Consider the following 19,238-nt stretch of genomic DNA (forward strand, 5'->3'; position numbering starts at 1 on the left):
AAACTGGATGCAGTTAAGGTATTGCCCACGAAGACTGTGCAATGGCAGAGTTGCTGAGGTATCCCACGGGTAGCCTGGTAAAGGTGTCTGGTGTCCCTTCAGAGGTGAAGGCAAACTGTGGCTGAGAGGCTGTTGAAAAGAGCACTGAACAGAACATATTAGCCAAACCTGGAATAACAAAATATTTACTACTTGCCATTTAGATGGAAGCAATAATTTTAATAAATTGGGTACTGGGTCCTTAACAGATGGGCCATAGCATTAAGGTTGTGATAATCCCTTGTGAAGCACCATCATTATTTCCAGGCTAAGAATAAGCTAAACTGGACCATTAAACAGAGAAGCAGAGGTGATAACCACTTCTCTAGATAGGTCTTTATAATGGTTTCAATTGGAGTATATGGTACATGGGGTCCCATTTTGTCAATCCAATTTGTAAGTGCCAAAAATATAATGTTATTATTCACTGGATCAGAGTATCCATGCCTTCTATGGGATTATGTTAAAATTAAATCAATGGGTACTATGAATCTTAGGATGTTTCACCTTAACCAACAGAAATACTGTCTATTTGTCCTAAATGACTCAGTCTGTCTGGGCTGCTATAATAAAATACAATGGACAGGGTGCCTTATAAACAACAAAAATTTATTTCTCACAGTTCTAGAGGCTGAGAAGTCCAAGATCAAGGTGCCAGATGTCTGGTGAGGACCCACTTCCTGGTTCACAGATGGCTGTCTTTTCCTAAGTCCTCATATGACAGAAGAAACAAGGGAATTCTCTGGAGTCTCTATTTTAAGGCACTAACCCCGTTCATGAGGGCTCTGTCCTCATAACCCAATCACCCCCAAAAGCCCAACCTCCAAATACCATCACATTGGCGATTAGATTTCAACATTACGAATTTTGGAGCAATACACAATTTAGTCTATAGCACTATTTTATGTTCAATAACTCCTCTAAGATTTTAGGGGGTAACGTGATTACATTTAGTGGGATGCCCAGATATAACTATAATTTGAGCCCTACATTAAGGCCATGAAAGTTTGCCAATGGTACATTTCAGCAGATACTAAAGTTAACATTAAAGTTAATTGGGAAGGTATAAAAGCCAATCAGCACCCTTTTATCTTTTGTTGTATAAATTATTTTAGTAAATTCTGGATTTCCAATTGGGTCAAACTGTGGACCTAATTTACGTAATATTGTATAGCAACTATACCTCAATTAAAAAAATAAACAAAAACAAAAAACCGTGGACCTTTGTATCAGTTATTTTGTTGTTTCCTCTCCCTGTGTCTAAGTCTGCCTCCCTCCCTTCATTCTTTCTTTCCATTTCTTTTCTTTTTGTGGTTACTGGATATACTTTTGAGGAGGGGGCGGTTCTCTTTACTCTAATCAAACTTACAAATTTCTATCTCCAGAGAGCCTCCGATCAGGATCGTCAGGGTTAGGGGCCTGCTCCATGGCAATGGTTTCTGCATATGGCTTAAGGATCCCAGGCTTAAGCTGTATTTGAATTAACCTCTTTGCTGTGCCACAGGATGGGAGTTTTCCCCTCTAACTATGAGCACAGAACTTTTTTTTTTTTTTCCAACAACACAGAAATAGTTAGCAGGTGGTGCAGCAAAAGCATGCTGGGCCCATAACCCAGAGGTTGATTAATTGAACATCCTCTGTCTGCCATGGCTGTGGTCTTTTTTTATGCCACGCACGTTTCTTTCTCTGTGCAAATTTCCTCAGTTATTTTGGGTTTCTAGCCATGTAAAGTCTTGGCTTTCAGTTTTTGTCTCTATCCAATCACCCATGGCATGGACCTTCTAGGTGGTTACAAGGGAGAGTATCGAAGTCCAGCAGCTGGCCTCATAGGTAGCTCAGAGACCACATGCCAAACAGACTGAACCCAATGGCAAGCCACACAGGGGCATAGCCAATTAATAATTCTCTCTTAGTGACAACAGCCTCTCAGAGTGGGAAGGCATAGCGACACTCCAAAAAAAGAACACAGAGCACAGCAGGCCAAAGTGGAAGCCTGCCAGCAATTGGTGGTTCTATCCCAAGTGGCCTCTGCCACATCACAGAACCAGTTAGCCAAGAGCAATTAGCTAACACTGACTAGGTGACCTGTCTTGGATGGACAATCCTGCTCATGATGCCAACTGTATTAACTGCCTTCTAGTCACTCTGTTGGTGGCGGGATTCCTGCCCTGGGGTAATGGAATAGCTGAACACATGACATCTCACACTGGACAGGTGAGATCTACATAAGTTTACTAGTTATGCATATTCACAGGCCAGGCAAGAGGGCACCACATGCCATCCAAGGTCACACAGGTATCACACTTGGGAACAGAGGGAACAACCAGGGGTTGTGGGAAATGGCTCTGTACTATCAAGAGGGTGCAGCAACCCCTGGTTCCTGTGAGAGGATGGGACTGGCTTTTCTGAATAATCTTGCGGGCTGGTAGGGAAGTGAAACTTGCTATTCAGGGAAAAGCAAGAACCACAGGTACACCTGGTCGCCTTGATAAGACAGGAGGATTATCTGATTACAGGACCTTATCTGTGGGGGTAGAATGGGGAGGGAAACGTGCAGTTAGGACATTAGAGGCCCTTTTAGTTTCAGGTGTTAAGAGATTCTATTATACTGGGCCTTAACTTGCTATAATTAAAAGTATTTTGGGAACTTCCCTGGTGGTCCAGTGGTTAAGACCCCGCACTCCCAATGCAGGGGGTCCGGGTTTGACCCCTGGTCAGGGAACTAGATCCCGCATGCTGCAACAAAGATCCCACAGGCTGCAACCAAGACCCGGCACAGCTAGCTAGCTAGCTAGCTAGCTAGCTAGCTAGCTAGCTAAATAAATAAATAAATAAATAAATAAATAAATAAATAAATAAAGTATTTTGAAGACTATAAAAACTACTCAAATATTCATTAGTGTTGATTATAGCTGCAGCGCAAAAACATATGACTGACAAACAAAAACTTTAGTACAGAAACAAGATGTTATAATGAGAGGAAAGGAATTTAAGATAATTCCAAAAAAAGATAATAAGGCTTAGAAAAGCAAAAAGCTGTAATTGAAAATATGCTTCAGTGGTTGTCAATATATGATTTCTGAGAATGCATTCCCCTCCCCAGCCCAACCCCACATGGGAAAATTGGTACTGAATGATGTGAGTTTTCAATTTCGTAAATATGTAAGAAAGCATCCTCACAGATTAATCTATACTGTTATATGCGGCAGGGTTGTTTATTTATTTAATACACTCCATTTTTTCGAGTAGTTTTAGGGTTACAGAAAAAATGAGCAGAAGGCACAGAATTCCTATATACCCCTTCACCTCCACCTCCCTCCACAGTTTTCCGTATTATTAATATCTTGCATTAGTGTGATACATTTGTTACAACTGATGAGCCAATACTGATACAGTTTTACAACTGAAATCCATAGTTTACATTAGGGTTGACCCTTTGTGTTTTACATTTTGTAGGTTTTGACAAATCAATGACATGTATCCACCATTACAGCATCCTACAGGATAGTTTCACCGTCCTAAAAATTCTCTGTAATCCACTTATCCATCCCTCCCACCTTCACCCTGGACCCCTGATCTTCTTGCTGTCTCCACAGTTTTGCCTTTATCAGAATGCATTACAGTTGGAATCATACAGTATAAAGCCTTTTCAGATTAACTTCTTTCATTTAGCAATACGCATCTAAGGTTCTTCTGTGTGTCTGTTACTTGATAGCTCATTTCTTTTTATCACCTGCCTGAGCATTATATCCTGTAACTTTGCTGTAATTGCTTACTAGTGTCAGGAGGTTTTGTTGTTGTTGATTCTCTGGAATTTTCTACATAGACAATCATGTTATCTGTGAATGTAGATAGTTTTATCTCTTCCTTCCAAATCTGTACCTTTTATTTCCCTTACTTGTCTTACTGCATTAGCTAGGACTTCCTGAAGGATGCCGAAAAGGTGTAGTGAAAGGGGACCTCCTTGCATTGCTCCTTATCTTACTGGGAAAGCATCTCATTTCTCACCATTAAGTATGATGCTAGCTGTAGGATTTTTATAGATGTTCATTACCAAGTTAAGGAAATTCCTTAGTATTTATTTATAGTAAGCTAGTTTTCCTAGCTTACTGAGAGTTTTTTATTTATCACGAATGGGTGTTAGGATTTTTTGAAATGTTTTTCTGCACCTATTGATATGATCATATAATATTTCTTCTTTAGCCTGTTGACATGATGGGTTACATTAATTATTAAATGTTGAACCAGTCTTGTATACCTGGATAAATCCCACTTGATCATGACATGTAATTCTTTTTATACATTATTGGATTCAATTTGCAGGTATTTTGTTGAAAATTTCCATATCTATGTTCATGAGATATTGGTCTGTAGTTTTCCTTTCTTGTTATGTCTTTGCCTGGTTTTATAACTAGGGTAATGCTGGCCTCATACAATGAGTAAGAAGTATTCTCTCTGCTTTTACATTCTGTAAGATATTGTAGAGAACTGATACCATTTCTTCCTTAATTTGGTAGAATTCACCAGTGAAAACATCTGGGCCTAATACTTTCTGATTTGGAAGATTAAAAGTTGATTCAATTTCTTGAATAGATATATGCCTATTCCGATTTATCCTTCTGTAAGTTTTGGCAGATTGTGTCTTTCAAGGAATTGGCCCATTTCATCTAGGTTATCAAATTTGTGGGCTCAGAGTTGTCCGTAACATTTCTTTATAATCCTTTTGATGCTCATGGGATCAGCAGTTATGGCTCTCTTTCATTCCTGATATTAGCAATTTGTGTCTTCTGTTTTTCTTAGTTAAACTGGCTAGAGATTTATCAATTTTATTGACCTTCTCAAAGAACCAGCTTTTGGTTTTACTGATTTTCTCTATTGGTTTCCTGTTTTCAATTACTCTGATATCTGCCTTAATTCTCATTATTCTTTTGTTTTTTATTCCTTGGACTTAATTTGCTCTTCTTTGTCTAGTTTCCTAAAATGGAAGCTTAGACTCTGTGTGCAACCTAAGATCATTTGATAATGTAATCTTAGGTTATTAGCTTAACCTAATTATTTACATAATCTGATTATGTAATTTAGTATATCACCTTTGCCCCATCAATAAAAGCACCACTCTAGTTCTACTCCAGGCTCAAACCTCCTTCTCACAGAATCAACAGTCATTAAGGGCCCAGATCTCTGGGTACATCAGACCCTTGAATTTACAGTCTAATTTACAGCCCTGAGTGTCATCTAGTCTGAGGCTTCTTTCTTGGACCCTGTCTTGGAAAGCAGTTGCTTACACAGAGTTTGGATAAATTTAGGCTGAAGACTAGAGTATTTACATATGTATACTCAAGGCACATCATGGTTTGCGATGAACCATGGGTGAAAAGAGAAAACGGGCAATGGGAGTAGGGCCTAGATATCCCCATGCATAGAATACATTTTATTAAACATTCTGTTATTTTGATATATAAGTTTTAAAAGATTAGACATTAACTTTGTGAGCTTCCTTTTATTGAACTGTTGCTCCAGGCCCTACACACATGGGAGATGTGCCTAATGTTGTTAACAACTGCTAAACTAAGAGCATCTATTTTCTATTCACAATTTCATTAAGTTCTGTTTTGTGTAGGAAACATATATAGTTTATATAATGTACATACCTAAGCTCTGTGAACTTAAGGGATACTTCACAGGTGTTTAATGCTGTTGCCCTAGTTACTCAATTTATCTCTGCTTTTAAAAAGCTTCATATTCAAATGGTTGCCAGAATCAGGGTGGCAGAAAGGCTGTGATTATTAATACACGGGAACTTCTTATTGTGAAATCCTGATTCCTCTGTAGTCTTAATGTAATACAGATTCCAGATTCCTTTTTGATTTTGCAACCTGTGCTGAAGGTTAACTCAAATATAGAAACCATAAAATTTCATAGAAATACACACACAAACACACAGACTACATGGTGAAATCTGAATAAGGTCTGTATCTGACTTAGTAGTAGAGTACCACCAATTTCTTGTACTTGAGAATTGCTATGGTTATGCAACATCATTAGAGGAAACTTCGTAAAGGGCACATGAAAATTTTATGTACTATTACTGCAACTTCTTGTGAGTCTATTTTACTATTCTTTTTTAGTTTTTAAAGCTTTACATTGCACAATATACATCTATAAATTACAATTTCTTTCCTAAAAATAACTATGACATCAAAACCAAAACACAACTTCTAACTTCTAATGTTAGATTACCTCTAAAGAAAATCTTCAAGCCATATGTCTCAAATGGACAGACTTTTCCCCAACATAAATTATGACATAACCTAGTTTGTATTTTTGCTAAAATTTTTACAAAATCAAAATATCTGTGAGGTTTTATGCGAGTATTAGTTACGTGACGTTCAATGGAATGTTACCTCTTAACAAGACTGTCCTATACTTGTTGCAGTCTAGAGATTTGTCCCATGTCATTACTTTGGAGTAAAATAAGGCCAGTTTGTGGATGAAGGTTACTGAACATTCAGGATGTCAACAGAGCTTTCTCCATGGTGTGAATTCTCTGAAATGCTCAACATTTCTAATATTCGCTTCAATCATAAGATTTTTCTCCTGTGTGTGTTCTCTGATGTACAATGAGGTTTGACTTCTGAGAGAACATTTTCCCACATGTGTTACATTCATAGGGCTTCTCCCCTGTGTGTGATCTCTGATGTTTAGCAAGGTCTGATTTACGATAAAAAACTTTCCCACATTCATTACATTGACAAGATTTCTCCCCCGTGTGAGCCCTGTTATGCACCGTGAGGGATGATTTGTGACTGAAGGATTTCCCACATTCATTACATTCATAAGGCTTTTCCCCTGTGTGTTTTCTCTGATGCAAAATAAGTCCTGATTTCACACAAAAAGATTTTCCACATTCATTACATTTATAGGGCTTTTCTTCTGTATGTGTTCTCTGATGTACGATTAGAGCTGACTTATGGCAGAAAGCCTTTCCACATTCACTACATGCATAGGGTTTCTCCCCTATGTGAATTCTCTGGTGCTGAGTGAGCTGTGATTTCTGGCAGAAGGTTTTCCCACATTCACCGCACTCATAGGGTTTCTCCCCTGTATGTGTTCTGTTATGTTTAGTTAGGTATGATTTATTATAGAAGATTTTTCCACATTCATGACATTCATAGGGTTTCTCCCCTGTATGGGTTCTATAGTGTTGAGACAGGGTTGACTTATGGCTGAAAAATTTCCCACATTCAGGGCATGCAAAGGGTTTCTCCCCTGTGTGAGTTCTCTGATGTACCGTAAGGTCAGACTTCAAGCAGAAGGTTTTCCCACATTCGTAACATTCGTAAGGTTTCAACCCTGTATGAATTATCTGATGCCTGGTGAGTACTGACTTGTGGTAGAAAGTTTTCCCACATGCACTGCATTCATAGGGTTTATCTCCTAAGTGAGTTCTCTGATGTTGTGTAAGATGTGACTTCTGACAGAAACATTTCCCACACTCAGGACACTCAAAGGGTTTCTCACCGGTATGAGTTCTCTGATGTACTGTAAGGTGTGAATTCATACAGAAGGATTTCCCACATTCATAACATTCATAGGGTTTCAGTCCTGTGTGTGTTCTCTGATGTTTAGTGAGGTCTGACTTCTGGTAAAAAGTTTTCCCACATGCGTTACACTGATAGGGTTTCTCCCCCGTATGTGTTCTCTGGTGTAACGTGAGGGCTGACTTGTGGCTGAAGGCTTTCCCACATTCACTGCATTCATAGGGTTTCTCCCCTGTGTGTGATCTCTGATGTTTAGTGAGGTTTGACTTCTCCCAGAAAGTTTTTCCACATTCATTACATTGAAACCGTTTCTCTCCTGTGTGTATCCTCTGATGTCGAGTGAGGTGTGACTTCTCCCAAAAAGCTTTCCCACATTCATTACACTCAAAGTGTTTCTCTCCTGTATGAGGTTTCTGAAGCTGTGAGAGGTACAACTTCCTCCTGAGATTATTCCCACTTTCATCACATTCATAGTATTTCAAATGTGCCCCATGATGTTTCAAAAGGGTGGACTTCACACATAAGGATTTCCCACAATCACTAAGTTCATAGTGATTTTCCTTTGGGGGAGTTATCTGATGGAACAAGAAGGATGAGTTATCACAGAACCTTCTCCCATATTCCTCATATTCACAGTCATTCCCTTCAGTGATCTCTCTTGTGTGTGTATACAATACTGCCTTTTCAAGGAAGGTTTCTCGATATATGCTATATTCAAAATTTTGCTCTAAAGTTTGAATCTTCTCAAGCTGAATAGGATCCTCATTATGACTGACCGTTCTCCCATTTTTAAAAAATTCACTTTTTCCTCTAGTGTGAGCTTTCTCATGTTTAATATTGAGTAGCAATTTTCCACAGGCATTAAATTCATCAGTCTTTTTTCCTAAATAGTTTTTCTTATTGATAACCAATGCTGAAACATAGTTGAAGTTCATTCCACATGAGTCACACCCACAGAGTATTTTTCTGGAAGGAAAAGAATCTGTGTCCAAGTTAAGTGGTTTTCCTATTACATTACCTTGTTCTTTAGTCAGCATTTTGTTATTGATGAATACAACTTCCCACACATGTTTAGGCTGGTTTTCTTGGCTCCTTTCTTTCATATGATCCGTCTTCCAGACTTCTAGAAACAAGAAAAATTAATCTCATCACATGAACATTAACACATTTCTTATGGAACAAGACCTATATACTATATACAAATGCTCTAAATTGTTTGTAGCTGACTTTGCTTTCTTGTCTATTCTCCAGGGATGAAAATAACTGCAAGTATGTATTTTTTTCTATTTCTAGGGTTTCAGGTGAAAATAAAAAAGCAAGAAAGAAAAAGGCCAGTATAGTGGAAAAAGAGAGAGGAAACTGTTATTAGAACACATACATTTGGTTTCCAACGTCTGAGGAATAACAGAAACTCTTTAAATTTGAATCTCTCCATGAATCCTCCAAAAGACTAAAAAGATCAATATAAGGAGAACAAATAAAATTACCAACAACAATCCATGACTTTGGCACAACTAGGAGACACAGAATACTACTAACTTCATATTACCACTAAGTAAGGAAATAAATATTCAAATACAGAAGAAACTGAGATAGAGCCCATAGCTACGAAAAGAGTCAGCTGGAGACTGCGGTAAACACATGTAAAAGAAGAGACAGAAAACTCAGAGGTGATTAACCACAAATAAAAATTACTCCCAGCAAGAAAAAGTTCCACTGTGAGTGGGAAAATACTGAGATGATGTCACAGTTCTGATAGAGCTCAGACTACTGGGAAACCCAAATGAAGGGACTCGTAGTATGTGGGACTAAGGGGGCAAGCAAGGGCTGTCAAAACTGTAAAAAAGACAAAGTGACTTTAGGACTTAAATTACAAAGAATCAGATACAGACTGAATTGTGTCCCCCTCCCAAATTCCTATGTTGAAGCCCTCATCCCCAGTGTGGATGTGCTTGGAGACAGAGCCTTTAAGGAGGTAATGAAGGTTAAATGAGGTCATAAGGGTGGATCACTAAGCTGATGGGAATGGGATCCTTATTAGAAGAGGAAGGGACACCAGAGCTCACTTGCTCTCCACACGCACACAGAGAAAAGGCCATGTGAGGACACAGTGAAAAGGTGCTGTCTGCAAGCTGAGGAGAGAGGCCTCACCAGAAACCAACCCTGCTGGCACCTTCATCTTGAACATCTAGTCTCTGGAATGTGAGAAAATAAATTTGTTTTGTAAGCTTCTCAGTCTGTGGTATTTTGTTATAGCAGCCCAAGCAGACTAATAGCCCAAAGAGAAAACAGACTTGACTGAAATTTTAATAAATAGCAATGGAAAAACAAAGACATAAAAGCAGCAAAAACACAACAAGAAAAAACTAAAAAAAAGAAGAAAACTGAATAAGAAAGTAAATTCTGGATAAAAAAAGGTAGTCTGTTAGTGGGAATGTAAGTTGGTGCAGCCACTATGGAAAACAGTATGAAGGTTCCTCAAAAAGCCAAAAAATAAAGTTACCACATGATCCATCAATCCCACTCCTGGGCATATATCCAGACAAAACTATAATTCAAAAAGATACATGCACCCCTATGTTCATAGCAGCACTATTCACAATAGCCAAGACATGGAAACAACCTAAATATCCATCAACACAGAAATGGATAAAGATGTAGTACATATATACAATGGAATACTACTCAGCCATAAAAAAGAATGAAATAATGCCATTTGCAGCAATATGGATGGAACTAGAGAGTATCATACTAAGTGAAGTAAGTCAGAAAGAGAAAAACAAATACCACATGATATCACTTATATGTGGAATCTAAAATATAACACAAATGAACTTATCTACGAAACAGAAATGGACTCAAACAGAGAACAAACTTGTGGTTGCCAAGGGGGAGGGGGTTGGGGGAGGGATGAAGTGGGAGTTTGTTGTTAGCAGGTGCAAACTATTATACATAACATGGATAACAACAAGGTCCTACTGTATAGCTCAGGAAACTATATTCAATATCCTGTGATAAACCACAATGGAAAAGAATATTAAAAAAAGAATGTTCATATATGTATAACTGAATCACTTTGCTGTACAGCAGAAACTAACACAACATTGTAAATCATCTATACTTCAATAAAAAAATAAATTAAAAAAAGAAAATACAGAGAAGCAAATGGAAAAAATAAACACCTATAATTTCACCATCCAGAAAAAAAAGTAGTCTGCGAAAATATAATAAATAAAAATTAAAACTGTATGTATGTGTGATTGTAGTCTCTAAAGACAAAAAATAGGGACTTCCCTGGTGGTGGAGTGGTTAAGAATCTGCCTGCCAATGCAGGGGACATGGGTTCGATCCCTGGTCTGGGAAGACCCCACATGCCATGGAGCAACTAAGCCCGTGCACCACAACTACTGAATGTGCACTCTAGAGCCCGCAAGCCACTACTACTGAGCCCATGTGCCACAACTACTGAAGCCTGTATGCCCTAGGGCCCGCGCACTACAACTACTGAAGCCCACACGCCACAACAAGAGAAGCCACCGCAATGAGAAGCCCGCGCACTGCAATGAAGAGTAGCCCCCGCTCGCCACAAATAGAGAAAGCCTGTGTACGGCAACAAAGATCCAGCGCAGCCAAAAACAAAATAAAATTTAAAAAAATAAAGAGGAAAAAATAGAAAATAATGGAATAAATCTAAAATTAAAAACCATAATCTGAGAAAATTGTCCAGAGATAAAAGACCTAATCCACATATTCAAAAGGACCACCATGAACCTGGAAAAACTGAGCTGCAAGAGTCCTAAGACATACCTTAGTAAAACTACTAAAATGAAGAAAAATCCTCTGGACAAAAAGACTAAGTCTCAACAAAAACATAAATGTAGGTTTGGCAATAGACTTTGTCACCAATAAACAAAACAAAGCTCAGTGGAGCACCATTTTCAAGAAAAGGAAGTGGGAGTCAAGTGGTTTTATCCTTTATTTATAATCCTTTAAGTAAAAGGCTATGGAAAAAGGCAAACTAGTTTAGATATTCACGAAGTTAGGTAATAACTGTAATCATGAAACCTTCTGGAAGAGAACAAACTTCAAGCAACCGAGATCTGACAGGAGACACTCGCAGAAAAACTGAACACTGAATACATTTAACTGTAGATCTACGACCAAAATAAGGATGAAAACAAGGACAGAATAATAATACATAAATGTTACATGTCCTGGTGAAGCAGAAATAATGTATTTTAATACTACAGGAAATAGGAGAGAAAAAACAGGAAATAAGAATAAGCTCAGAAATAGCCACATGAAAAATAGAGTCTAAAGGATGTCACTAAAACCTGAAAAATCAAACAAAGGGTTAAGTAAGGAAATGGGTAACTAATGCCATTATATCAGTATAGAAGTAGAACGAAAATGTCAGAAATTCGTAATTGTCTCCCCTGCAAAAAGAACAAAGGAAAAGACCAAAGAGAAAAATTCAGTAAATGTGAAACACTCATTAAATGTAACAAGACAAAATTGAGACCAAACATACGAGTCATACCAATAAATATGAATGAGCTTAACTCACCAATAAAACCAAAATGATTTTCAAAATGAGTCACAGACAAAACCAAAATCTATACTGTATAGGGAAAACACCCTTAGGGAAAATGACACAAAAAGGCTAACAACAAGGGGATGGACAGTATCATTCCAGACAAAGGGAAACAAGAAGGAAGCAGAGGTGCAATCTTGGTATCAGGAAGGACAAAGAAACACTTTACAATGCTAAAATCTCTAACTTCGAGTGCAGAAATAACAGTTATGAGTACCTACACAGACCAAACAACTTTATGAAGCAGAACTCGGAGAAGCAAGGAAAAACAGAAAAACGCTAATACGAAAAGTATTTCAAGATGGATTAAAGCAAAAAGTGAGGGGGTACAGAAAACTTAAATATAATAATTACACATGTATTACAAATTCATATCTTATTTTATAATATCAAAACTTATAACAGAAAATATACTTACATCTCAAGGGTACATGAAACATTCATAAAAACTGATATAGATAACATGCATGGGTAATAATACAGTAAAAACAGAAATTAATGGGGAAGAATGACCTTTCATCTGGACCTGAAAAACAACTCTGTAGTAAACTGCTCTTTGGTGAGAGGGGAAACACAAACCAAAGCTGAAGAAGTTCTAAAACGAAAAACTAATGAAAATATTACTTATGAGGATGTACGGGATACATGTACTGGTCAGAAGGAATTTCACAGCATTAGATATTTCTACCAATGAAAAAAGAAAGAATGAAAACAACACTTCTTGACTCAAAAAAACTAGAAAAAGACAATAGTAGTGTAAAAGAAAGTAGAAAGTACGAAGAAGGAAACAATAATGGTAAAAACAGATAAATGCAATAAATTAAAAATAAAAAATATAAAAACATCTTCATTTTTAAGGTCTAGCAGTTTTACTAAGGTATGTCTTAGGACTATTTAAGGTATGTTTTCCCAGATTTCTGGTGGTCTCTTTGAATATGTGAATCAGGTCTTTCATTTCTGCACAGTTTTCTTAGATTAGAAGTTAATGAAACAAACAGAAAAAAAGAACACATTAAGTCAAAAGCCTGGTTCTTTGAAAAAATTCACACAGGAGGCAAATCACTGCCTAACCTAATCAACAAAACAAGGGGGAGAAATCTCAACTATACAAAACAAGAAATGATAAGGAAGAAACGATCACTGAAACAAGGTATGAAGAAATCTTAAAAGACTATTTTTGTACAACTTGACACAAATCCATTTGAAAGAGAAGAAGTAAATAATTTCCTAGGAAAATACAACTTATCAAAATTTACCCTGGTAGAGACAGAAAATATAAACAGAAAAACTTCCACGTAAGAAGCAGAAAATAGCAAGTTTGCCTAAGCAGTAGAATAAGCACCTCTAAACCTTTCACCCAGATTCACAAATTGTTAAACTTTTGCCACATATGCTTTATCTTTCTCTATATAAACCCTTCTTAACCATTAACTATTTTAGTTAAATACTAACATCATGACCCATTATCCAAATACGTCAGCATTCTATCTCCTAAGAATAAAGGCATGGTCACACTCAAGGAAATTGTACCCTGATAATGTATCATCCATTATACAGTCCATTCAAGAAGAGCAGTATCTCTGAAAATACCTATGTGGTTTTCAGCTATATAAATATCTTCCTTTCACTGAAAAATCCTCCATGAAACTGGATTTCACCAAAATTGTTTTATTTTAAAAATTTCCACATACATTCTGAAATTTATTGAAATATTATGCTATAAGTATATTTCTTTGACTTATTTTTTTCACTCTAAGTTTCCAAAATTCATCCACACTGTTGTACACAGATATATATACAAGACCACTGTGAGAATGTACTGTAATTTACATACTGATTTCCCTATTTGATGGATAGTCTGGTTGATCCTAGTTTTTCTGTTATTACAAACAATATAGAGACAGACATGCTTCTATACATCCCCGGTGAATATTTGGAAAAGTGTCCCTAAAGCAGTGCTACTCAAAAGTGGGGTTTGCATATCGCTGCCAGCCAATATATGTATATAACAAGATGTGATGACAAATAAACTGACAGCAACCATTTAGAAACTTTCACAGCAATCTCAAAATAGCTTCAGTGAGGCACAGCTTATGAATCAACTGAACATGTTTAAACTATATAATTTGATAAGTTCTGACATAATATATATGAATGGATTTATTTCTGGGCTCCATATTCTGATCAACTCCTCTACGTGTCTTTCTTGATGCTAACACCACACTGTCTTGTTTACCATAACTTTATAATAAGTCTTGAAATCAGGCAGTGTTATTGCTACAACTTAGCTTTTATTTTTCGAAGTTATTTGTTATTCTAGCTCCTTGGCACTTCTATATGAAGTTAAGAATCAGCTAGTCAATTACTGTAAGAAAACCTGCTGGGACTTAGATTGGGATTGTTCTGAATCTACAGTTCTTTTTAATGAGAAAAATGTTAAACTATATCGAGCACTTGGATACATGAACATGTATCATATATAAATGTATACATGTACAGAACATGAAGGTATCTCTCTCCATTTATTTAGGTATTCAATTTCTCTCTGCAATGGTCTATAATATTCAGTGAGGTCTTTCACATCTTTGCCAGATACATCAGCCAAAAAAATATTTTTCGTGCTACTGCAAATACTTTTTAATTTTTCATTTTCCAATCAATCGCTGGTAGTACATAGAAATAAAACTGATTTTTGTATATTGATTTTTATCTTGCAACCTACATGCACTTAAAAGTTTTAGTCTTTTTTTTTTTTTTCTTGTAGATTCCATTCTACATAATCATTTTTTTGTGAATAAAGACAGTTCTACTTCTTTTCCACTCTGGCCTCCTTTTCTTTTTCTTCCCTGATTACACTAGCCAGGTTACATTATATTAATGAGTGTGAGTGGACTACTTGTCTCGTTCCTGATATTGTTAAGAAAACTATTCAGTTTTTAAATATTAAGCACAACATTGGTCAGTTTTCTATAAGATGCCCTTTATCTTATTCTTCATTTGAGAGCTTTCATCAGGAATAAATGCTGGATTTTGTCAAATGTTTTTCCTGTATCTACTGAAATGATCATATAGGTTTTTCTTTTGTTTAGTTTTAAAATATGAGGTAATGATAACTGCATAACTGATGGGGGACAGTGCAAAATGAAAATGTGGGGTCACTTGGTCAAATATCATAAACAAAATTATACTTAATGCTATTAAAATTATGCTTTAGTCTAAAAGTATTTCATTACTTATAAAACTCAATAGATATAATAGTGATAGAGAACTAACTATATAAACTTACAAATTGCAAAACAGACAACATGGGCTAAATTTCTGATACAATATTTCAAAACATAAATTTTAGTATATCTAGAGATAAAGATTCTTGAGAAACAGTTTTCTAAAACTAACTCTCTAAAATAGGTATATGTAAGAGTTTAATTTTATATATTTTTGAATTTTTTCCTGTGATGAGAATACTTAGGATTTACTCTCTTAACAACTCTCACATATAACACACAGCAGTGTTAATTATATGTATCATGTTGTACATCACACCCCTAGTACTTATTTATCTTATAACTGGAAGTTTGTACCTTTTGATTGCCTTCATCCAATCCACCCCCAACCCTGCCCCGACCTACGGTAACCACAAATCTCAGCTCTTTTTCTATGAGGTTCTTTGTTTTTGAAATATAATTGACCTATAATGTCATGCTAGTTCCTGTTATACAACGTAGTGATTCAATATTTTTATAAACTTCAAACTGATCACAAAGATAAGTCTAGTTATATTATGTCACCAAAGATATACATAGTTATCGACTATGTTCACCACACTATACATTTCATAACTGTGACTCATTTATTTTGCAACTGGCAGTTTGTTCCTCTTAAGCTCCCTCACCTATTTCTTTCCTCTCCCTACCTCCCTCCCCGCTGGCAAACACCTGCTCTCTGTTATCTGTAACTCTCTTTCTGTTTTGTTTGTTCATTTGCTTTGTTTTTTTAGATTCCATATATAAGTGAAATAACACTTCATCTTTGTCTGATTTATTTCACTAAGCATAATACCCTTTAGGTCCATCCATGTTGTTGTAAGTGGCAAAATTTCATTTTTTAGTGGCTGAGTAATATTCGTGTGTGTGTGTGTACTACATCTTTATCCACTCATCTATTGATGCGTGCTTAGATTGCTTTCATATCTTGGCTATTGTAAATAATGATCCAATAAACATAGGCACATATAGCTTTGCAAATTAGTGTTTTCATTTTCTTCAGATCAATACCCAGAAGTGGAACTGCTGGATCATATGGCAGTTCTATTTTTAAACTTTTGAGGAATTTTCATACTGTTTTCCATAGTGGCTATACCAGTTTACAGTCCCACCAACAGTGCACAAGGATTTCCTTTTCTCCACATCCTTGCCAAGACTTGCTATTTGTTGTCTTTTTGATAAAAGCCATTTTGACAGGTGTGAGGTGATAACTCACTGTAGTTTTGAGTTGCATTTCCCTGAATGATTCATGATGTTGAGCATCTTTTCACGTGCCTGGAAGCCATCTGCATGTCTTCTTTGGGAAAATGTCTATTTAGATCCTCTGCCCATTTTTAAATCAGGCTGTTTGTTTTCTGATGTTGAGTTGTGTGAGTTCTTTGTATATTTTGGATATTAAACCCTTGTCAGATATGTGGTTTTCAAATACCTTCTCCCATTCAGTAGGTGGCTTTTTCTCTTTGTTGACAGTTTTTTTCACTGTGCAAAACTTTTTAGTTTGATGTAGTCCCGTTTATTTTTTTGTTTCCCTTTCCTCTGGAGACATATCCAAAAAAATATTACTAAGACTGATGTCAAAGAGAATACTGCTTATGTTTTCTTCTAGAAGCTTAATGGTTTCAGCTCTTACATTTAAGTCTTTAATCCAGTTTGAATTTATTTTTGTGCATGGTGCAAGAAACAGGCAAGTTTGATTCTTTTGAATATAGCTGTCCAGCTTTTTCAAAACTGTTTATTGAAGAGGCTGTCTTTTCCCCATTGTATATTCTTGCTTACTTTGTCATAGATTAATTGACCATATAAATGTGGGTTCATTTCTGGGCTCTATTCTGTTCTACGGATGTATGTTTCTGTTTTTGTGCCAGTACTATACTGTTTTGATTACTGTAGTTCAGCAGTATAGCTTGAAATCAGGAAGCATAATACCTCTAGCTTTTTTTCCCCTCAAGATGGTTTTGCCTATTTGGGGTCTTTTGTGCTTCCATACAGATTTTAGAATTATTTGTTCTAGTTCTGTAACAATGCCACTGGTATTGTGATAAGTATTGCATTGAATCTATAGATTGCCTTGGGTAGTATGGTCATTTTAACCATTAATTCTACCATGGGCATGGTATGTCTTTCCATCTGTGTAATCTTTAATTTCTTTCATCAGTGACTTTTAGTTTTCCAAGTACAGGTCTTTTACCTCCTTAGTTATATTTATTCCTAGGTATTTATTCTTTTTGATGCAATTGTAATGAGACTTTTCTTAATTTATCTTTTTGATAGTCCATTGTTAGTGTACAGAAATGCAACAGATTTCTATTGCAAAATTTGTATCGAATTTTGTATCTGGCAACTTTACCAAATTCATTGATGGGCTCTAGTAGTTTTTTGGCAGTGTCTTTAGAATTTTCTATGTATAATATCATGTCACCTGCAAACAGTGATAGTTTTACTTCTTCCTTTCCAATTTATATTCCTTTTATTTCTCTTTCTTGACTGCTGTGGCAAGGACTACCGATACTATGCTGAATAAAAGTGGTGAGAATGAGCATCCTTGGCTTGTTTCTGATCATAGAGGAAATGCTTTTAGCTTTTCACTGCTGAATATGTTGTTAGCTGTGGGCTTATCACATATGGCCACATCTCTCTACACACACTTTGTTGAGAGTTTTATTGTAAATGGATGTAGAATTTTGTCAAAAGCTTTTTCTGCATCTAGTAAGATAATCATATTATTTTTATTCTCCAATTTATTAATGTGTTGTATCACACTGATTGATTTTTAGATACTGAATAATCCTTGCATTACTGGGATAAATCCCACTGGATCATGGTGTATGATCCTTATAATGTACTGCTGAATTCAATTTGCTAATATTTTGCTGAAGAATTTTGTATGTATATTCATCAGTGATACTGGTCTGTAATTTTTTTGGGGGGATATCACTGGTTTTGGTATTAGGGTGATGCTGATCTCCTAGAATGCATTTGAAAGCATTCCTTTCTCTGTAATGTTTTGGAATAGTTTGAGAAGGATAAGTGTTAACTCTTCTCTAAATGTTTGGTAGTATTCACCTGTGAAGGCATCTGGTCCTGGACTTTTGGTTTTTATGATTCTTTTAAAAAAATTACTGATTCAATTTCATTACTGCTAATTGGTCTGTTCATATTTTCTATTTCTTCTTGGTTCAGTATTGGGAGATTGTACATTTTTAGCAATTTGTCCATTTCTTCTAGGTTGTCCAAGACTTTAATTTTAAATGTAAATTTATACAATAGCATTTTAATGTTTCCTCTGACACTTCCTATAATCTGTACAAGAAACCAAAAATGCCTTCAGGATTTGTATATAATTCAAAACACCTGTTTATGCAGTCTATTGCTGTATCTTCAAAAACAAGTTAAAAGTAATTTCAAAACTGACTTCCTTGTTCATAGTTGGTTTATCCAAAATTACATATGAAAATAATATTCTTTTCCATCAAGTTTAATTTCTATTTCTAAACCTGTGACACCAGCTTTGCAATGTAGCAGTTGTTTTCAAGACCAGAGCCTACACTCTGAAGAACTCTACTGACTACCTGGTACATCCTAATGCACCCTCTATGAGTATGCTTTTATTTTGTAATACCCTATTGACTATGATTACTGCCTGAGTGCCAGAGTACAGTCCCAGTACACTTAGCCCAGAAAGTTAATATTTTATGAAAGTGCTAAAGGGATAGGCTCCAGGGAGAAGAAGCAAGCTAGCCTCCCGCTGTGGGTTCTCTCTTGGGCCTGCAATCATTGCACTACTGCTCTGGTTCTGCTGCT

The 19,238-nt window shown here is 36.2% G+C and overlaps 1 protein-coding gene across 1 annotated transcript in view; it reads right to left on the reverse strand.

Moving 5' to 3' along the window:
* Positions 1-131: 131 nt before the first annotated feature.
* LOC309604754 (uncharacterized protein) overlaps positions 132-19,238 on the reverse strand; it is a 51,463-nt gene continuing 32,356 nt past the window's right edge. The window contains exons 6-8 of the mRNA XM_082339686.1: positions 6,620-8,703; positions 660-2,115; positions 132-168 (exon numbers count right to left, since the gene is read on the reverse strand). Coding sequence (XP_082195812.1) covers positions 1,966-2,115; positions 6,620-8,703 — 2,234 coding nt within the window. The 3' untranslated portion in view covers positions 132-168; positions 660-1,965. The remainder of the gene's footprint in view (positions 169-659; positions 2,116-6,619; positions 8,704-19,238) is intronic.

The sequence above is a fragment of the Balaenoptera borealis genome (genome assembly GCF_965194805.1).
Source record: "Balaenoptera borealis genome assembly, chromosome: 10".
In the NCBI taxonomy this organism is placed as follows: domain Eukaryota; kingdom Metazoa; phylum Chordata; class Mammalia; order Artiodactyla; family Balaenopteridae; genus Balaenoptera; species Balaenoptera borealis.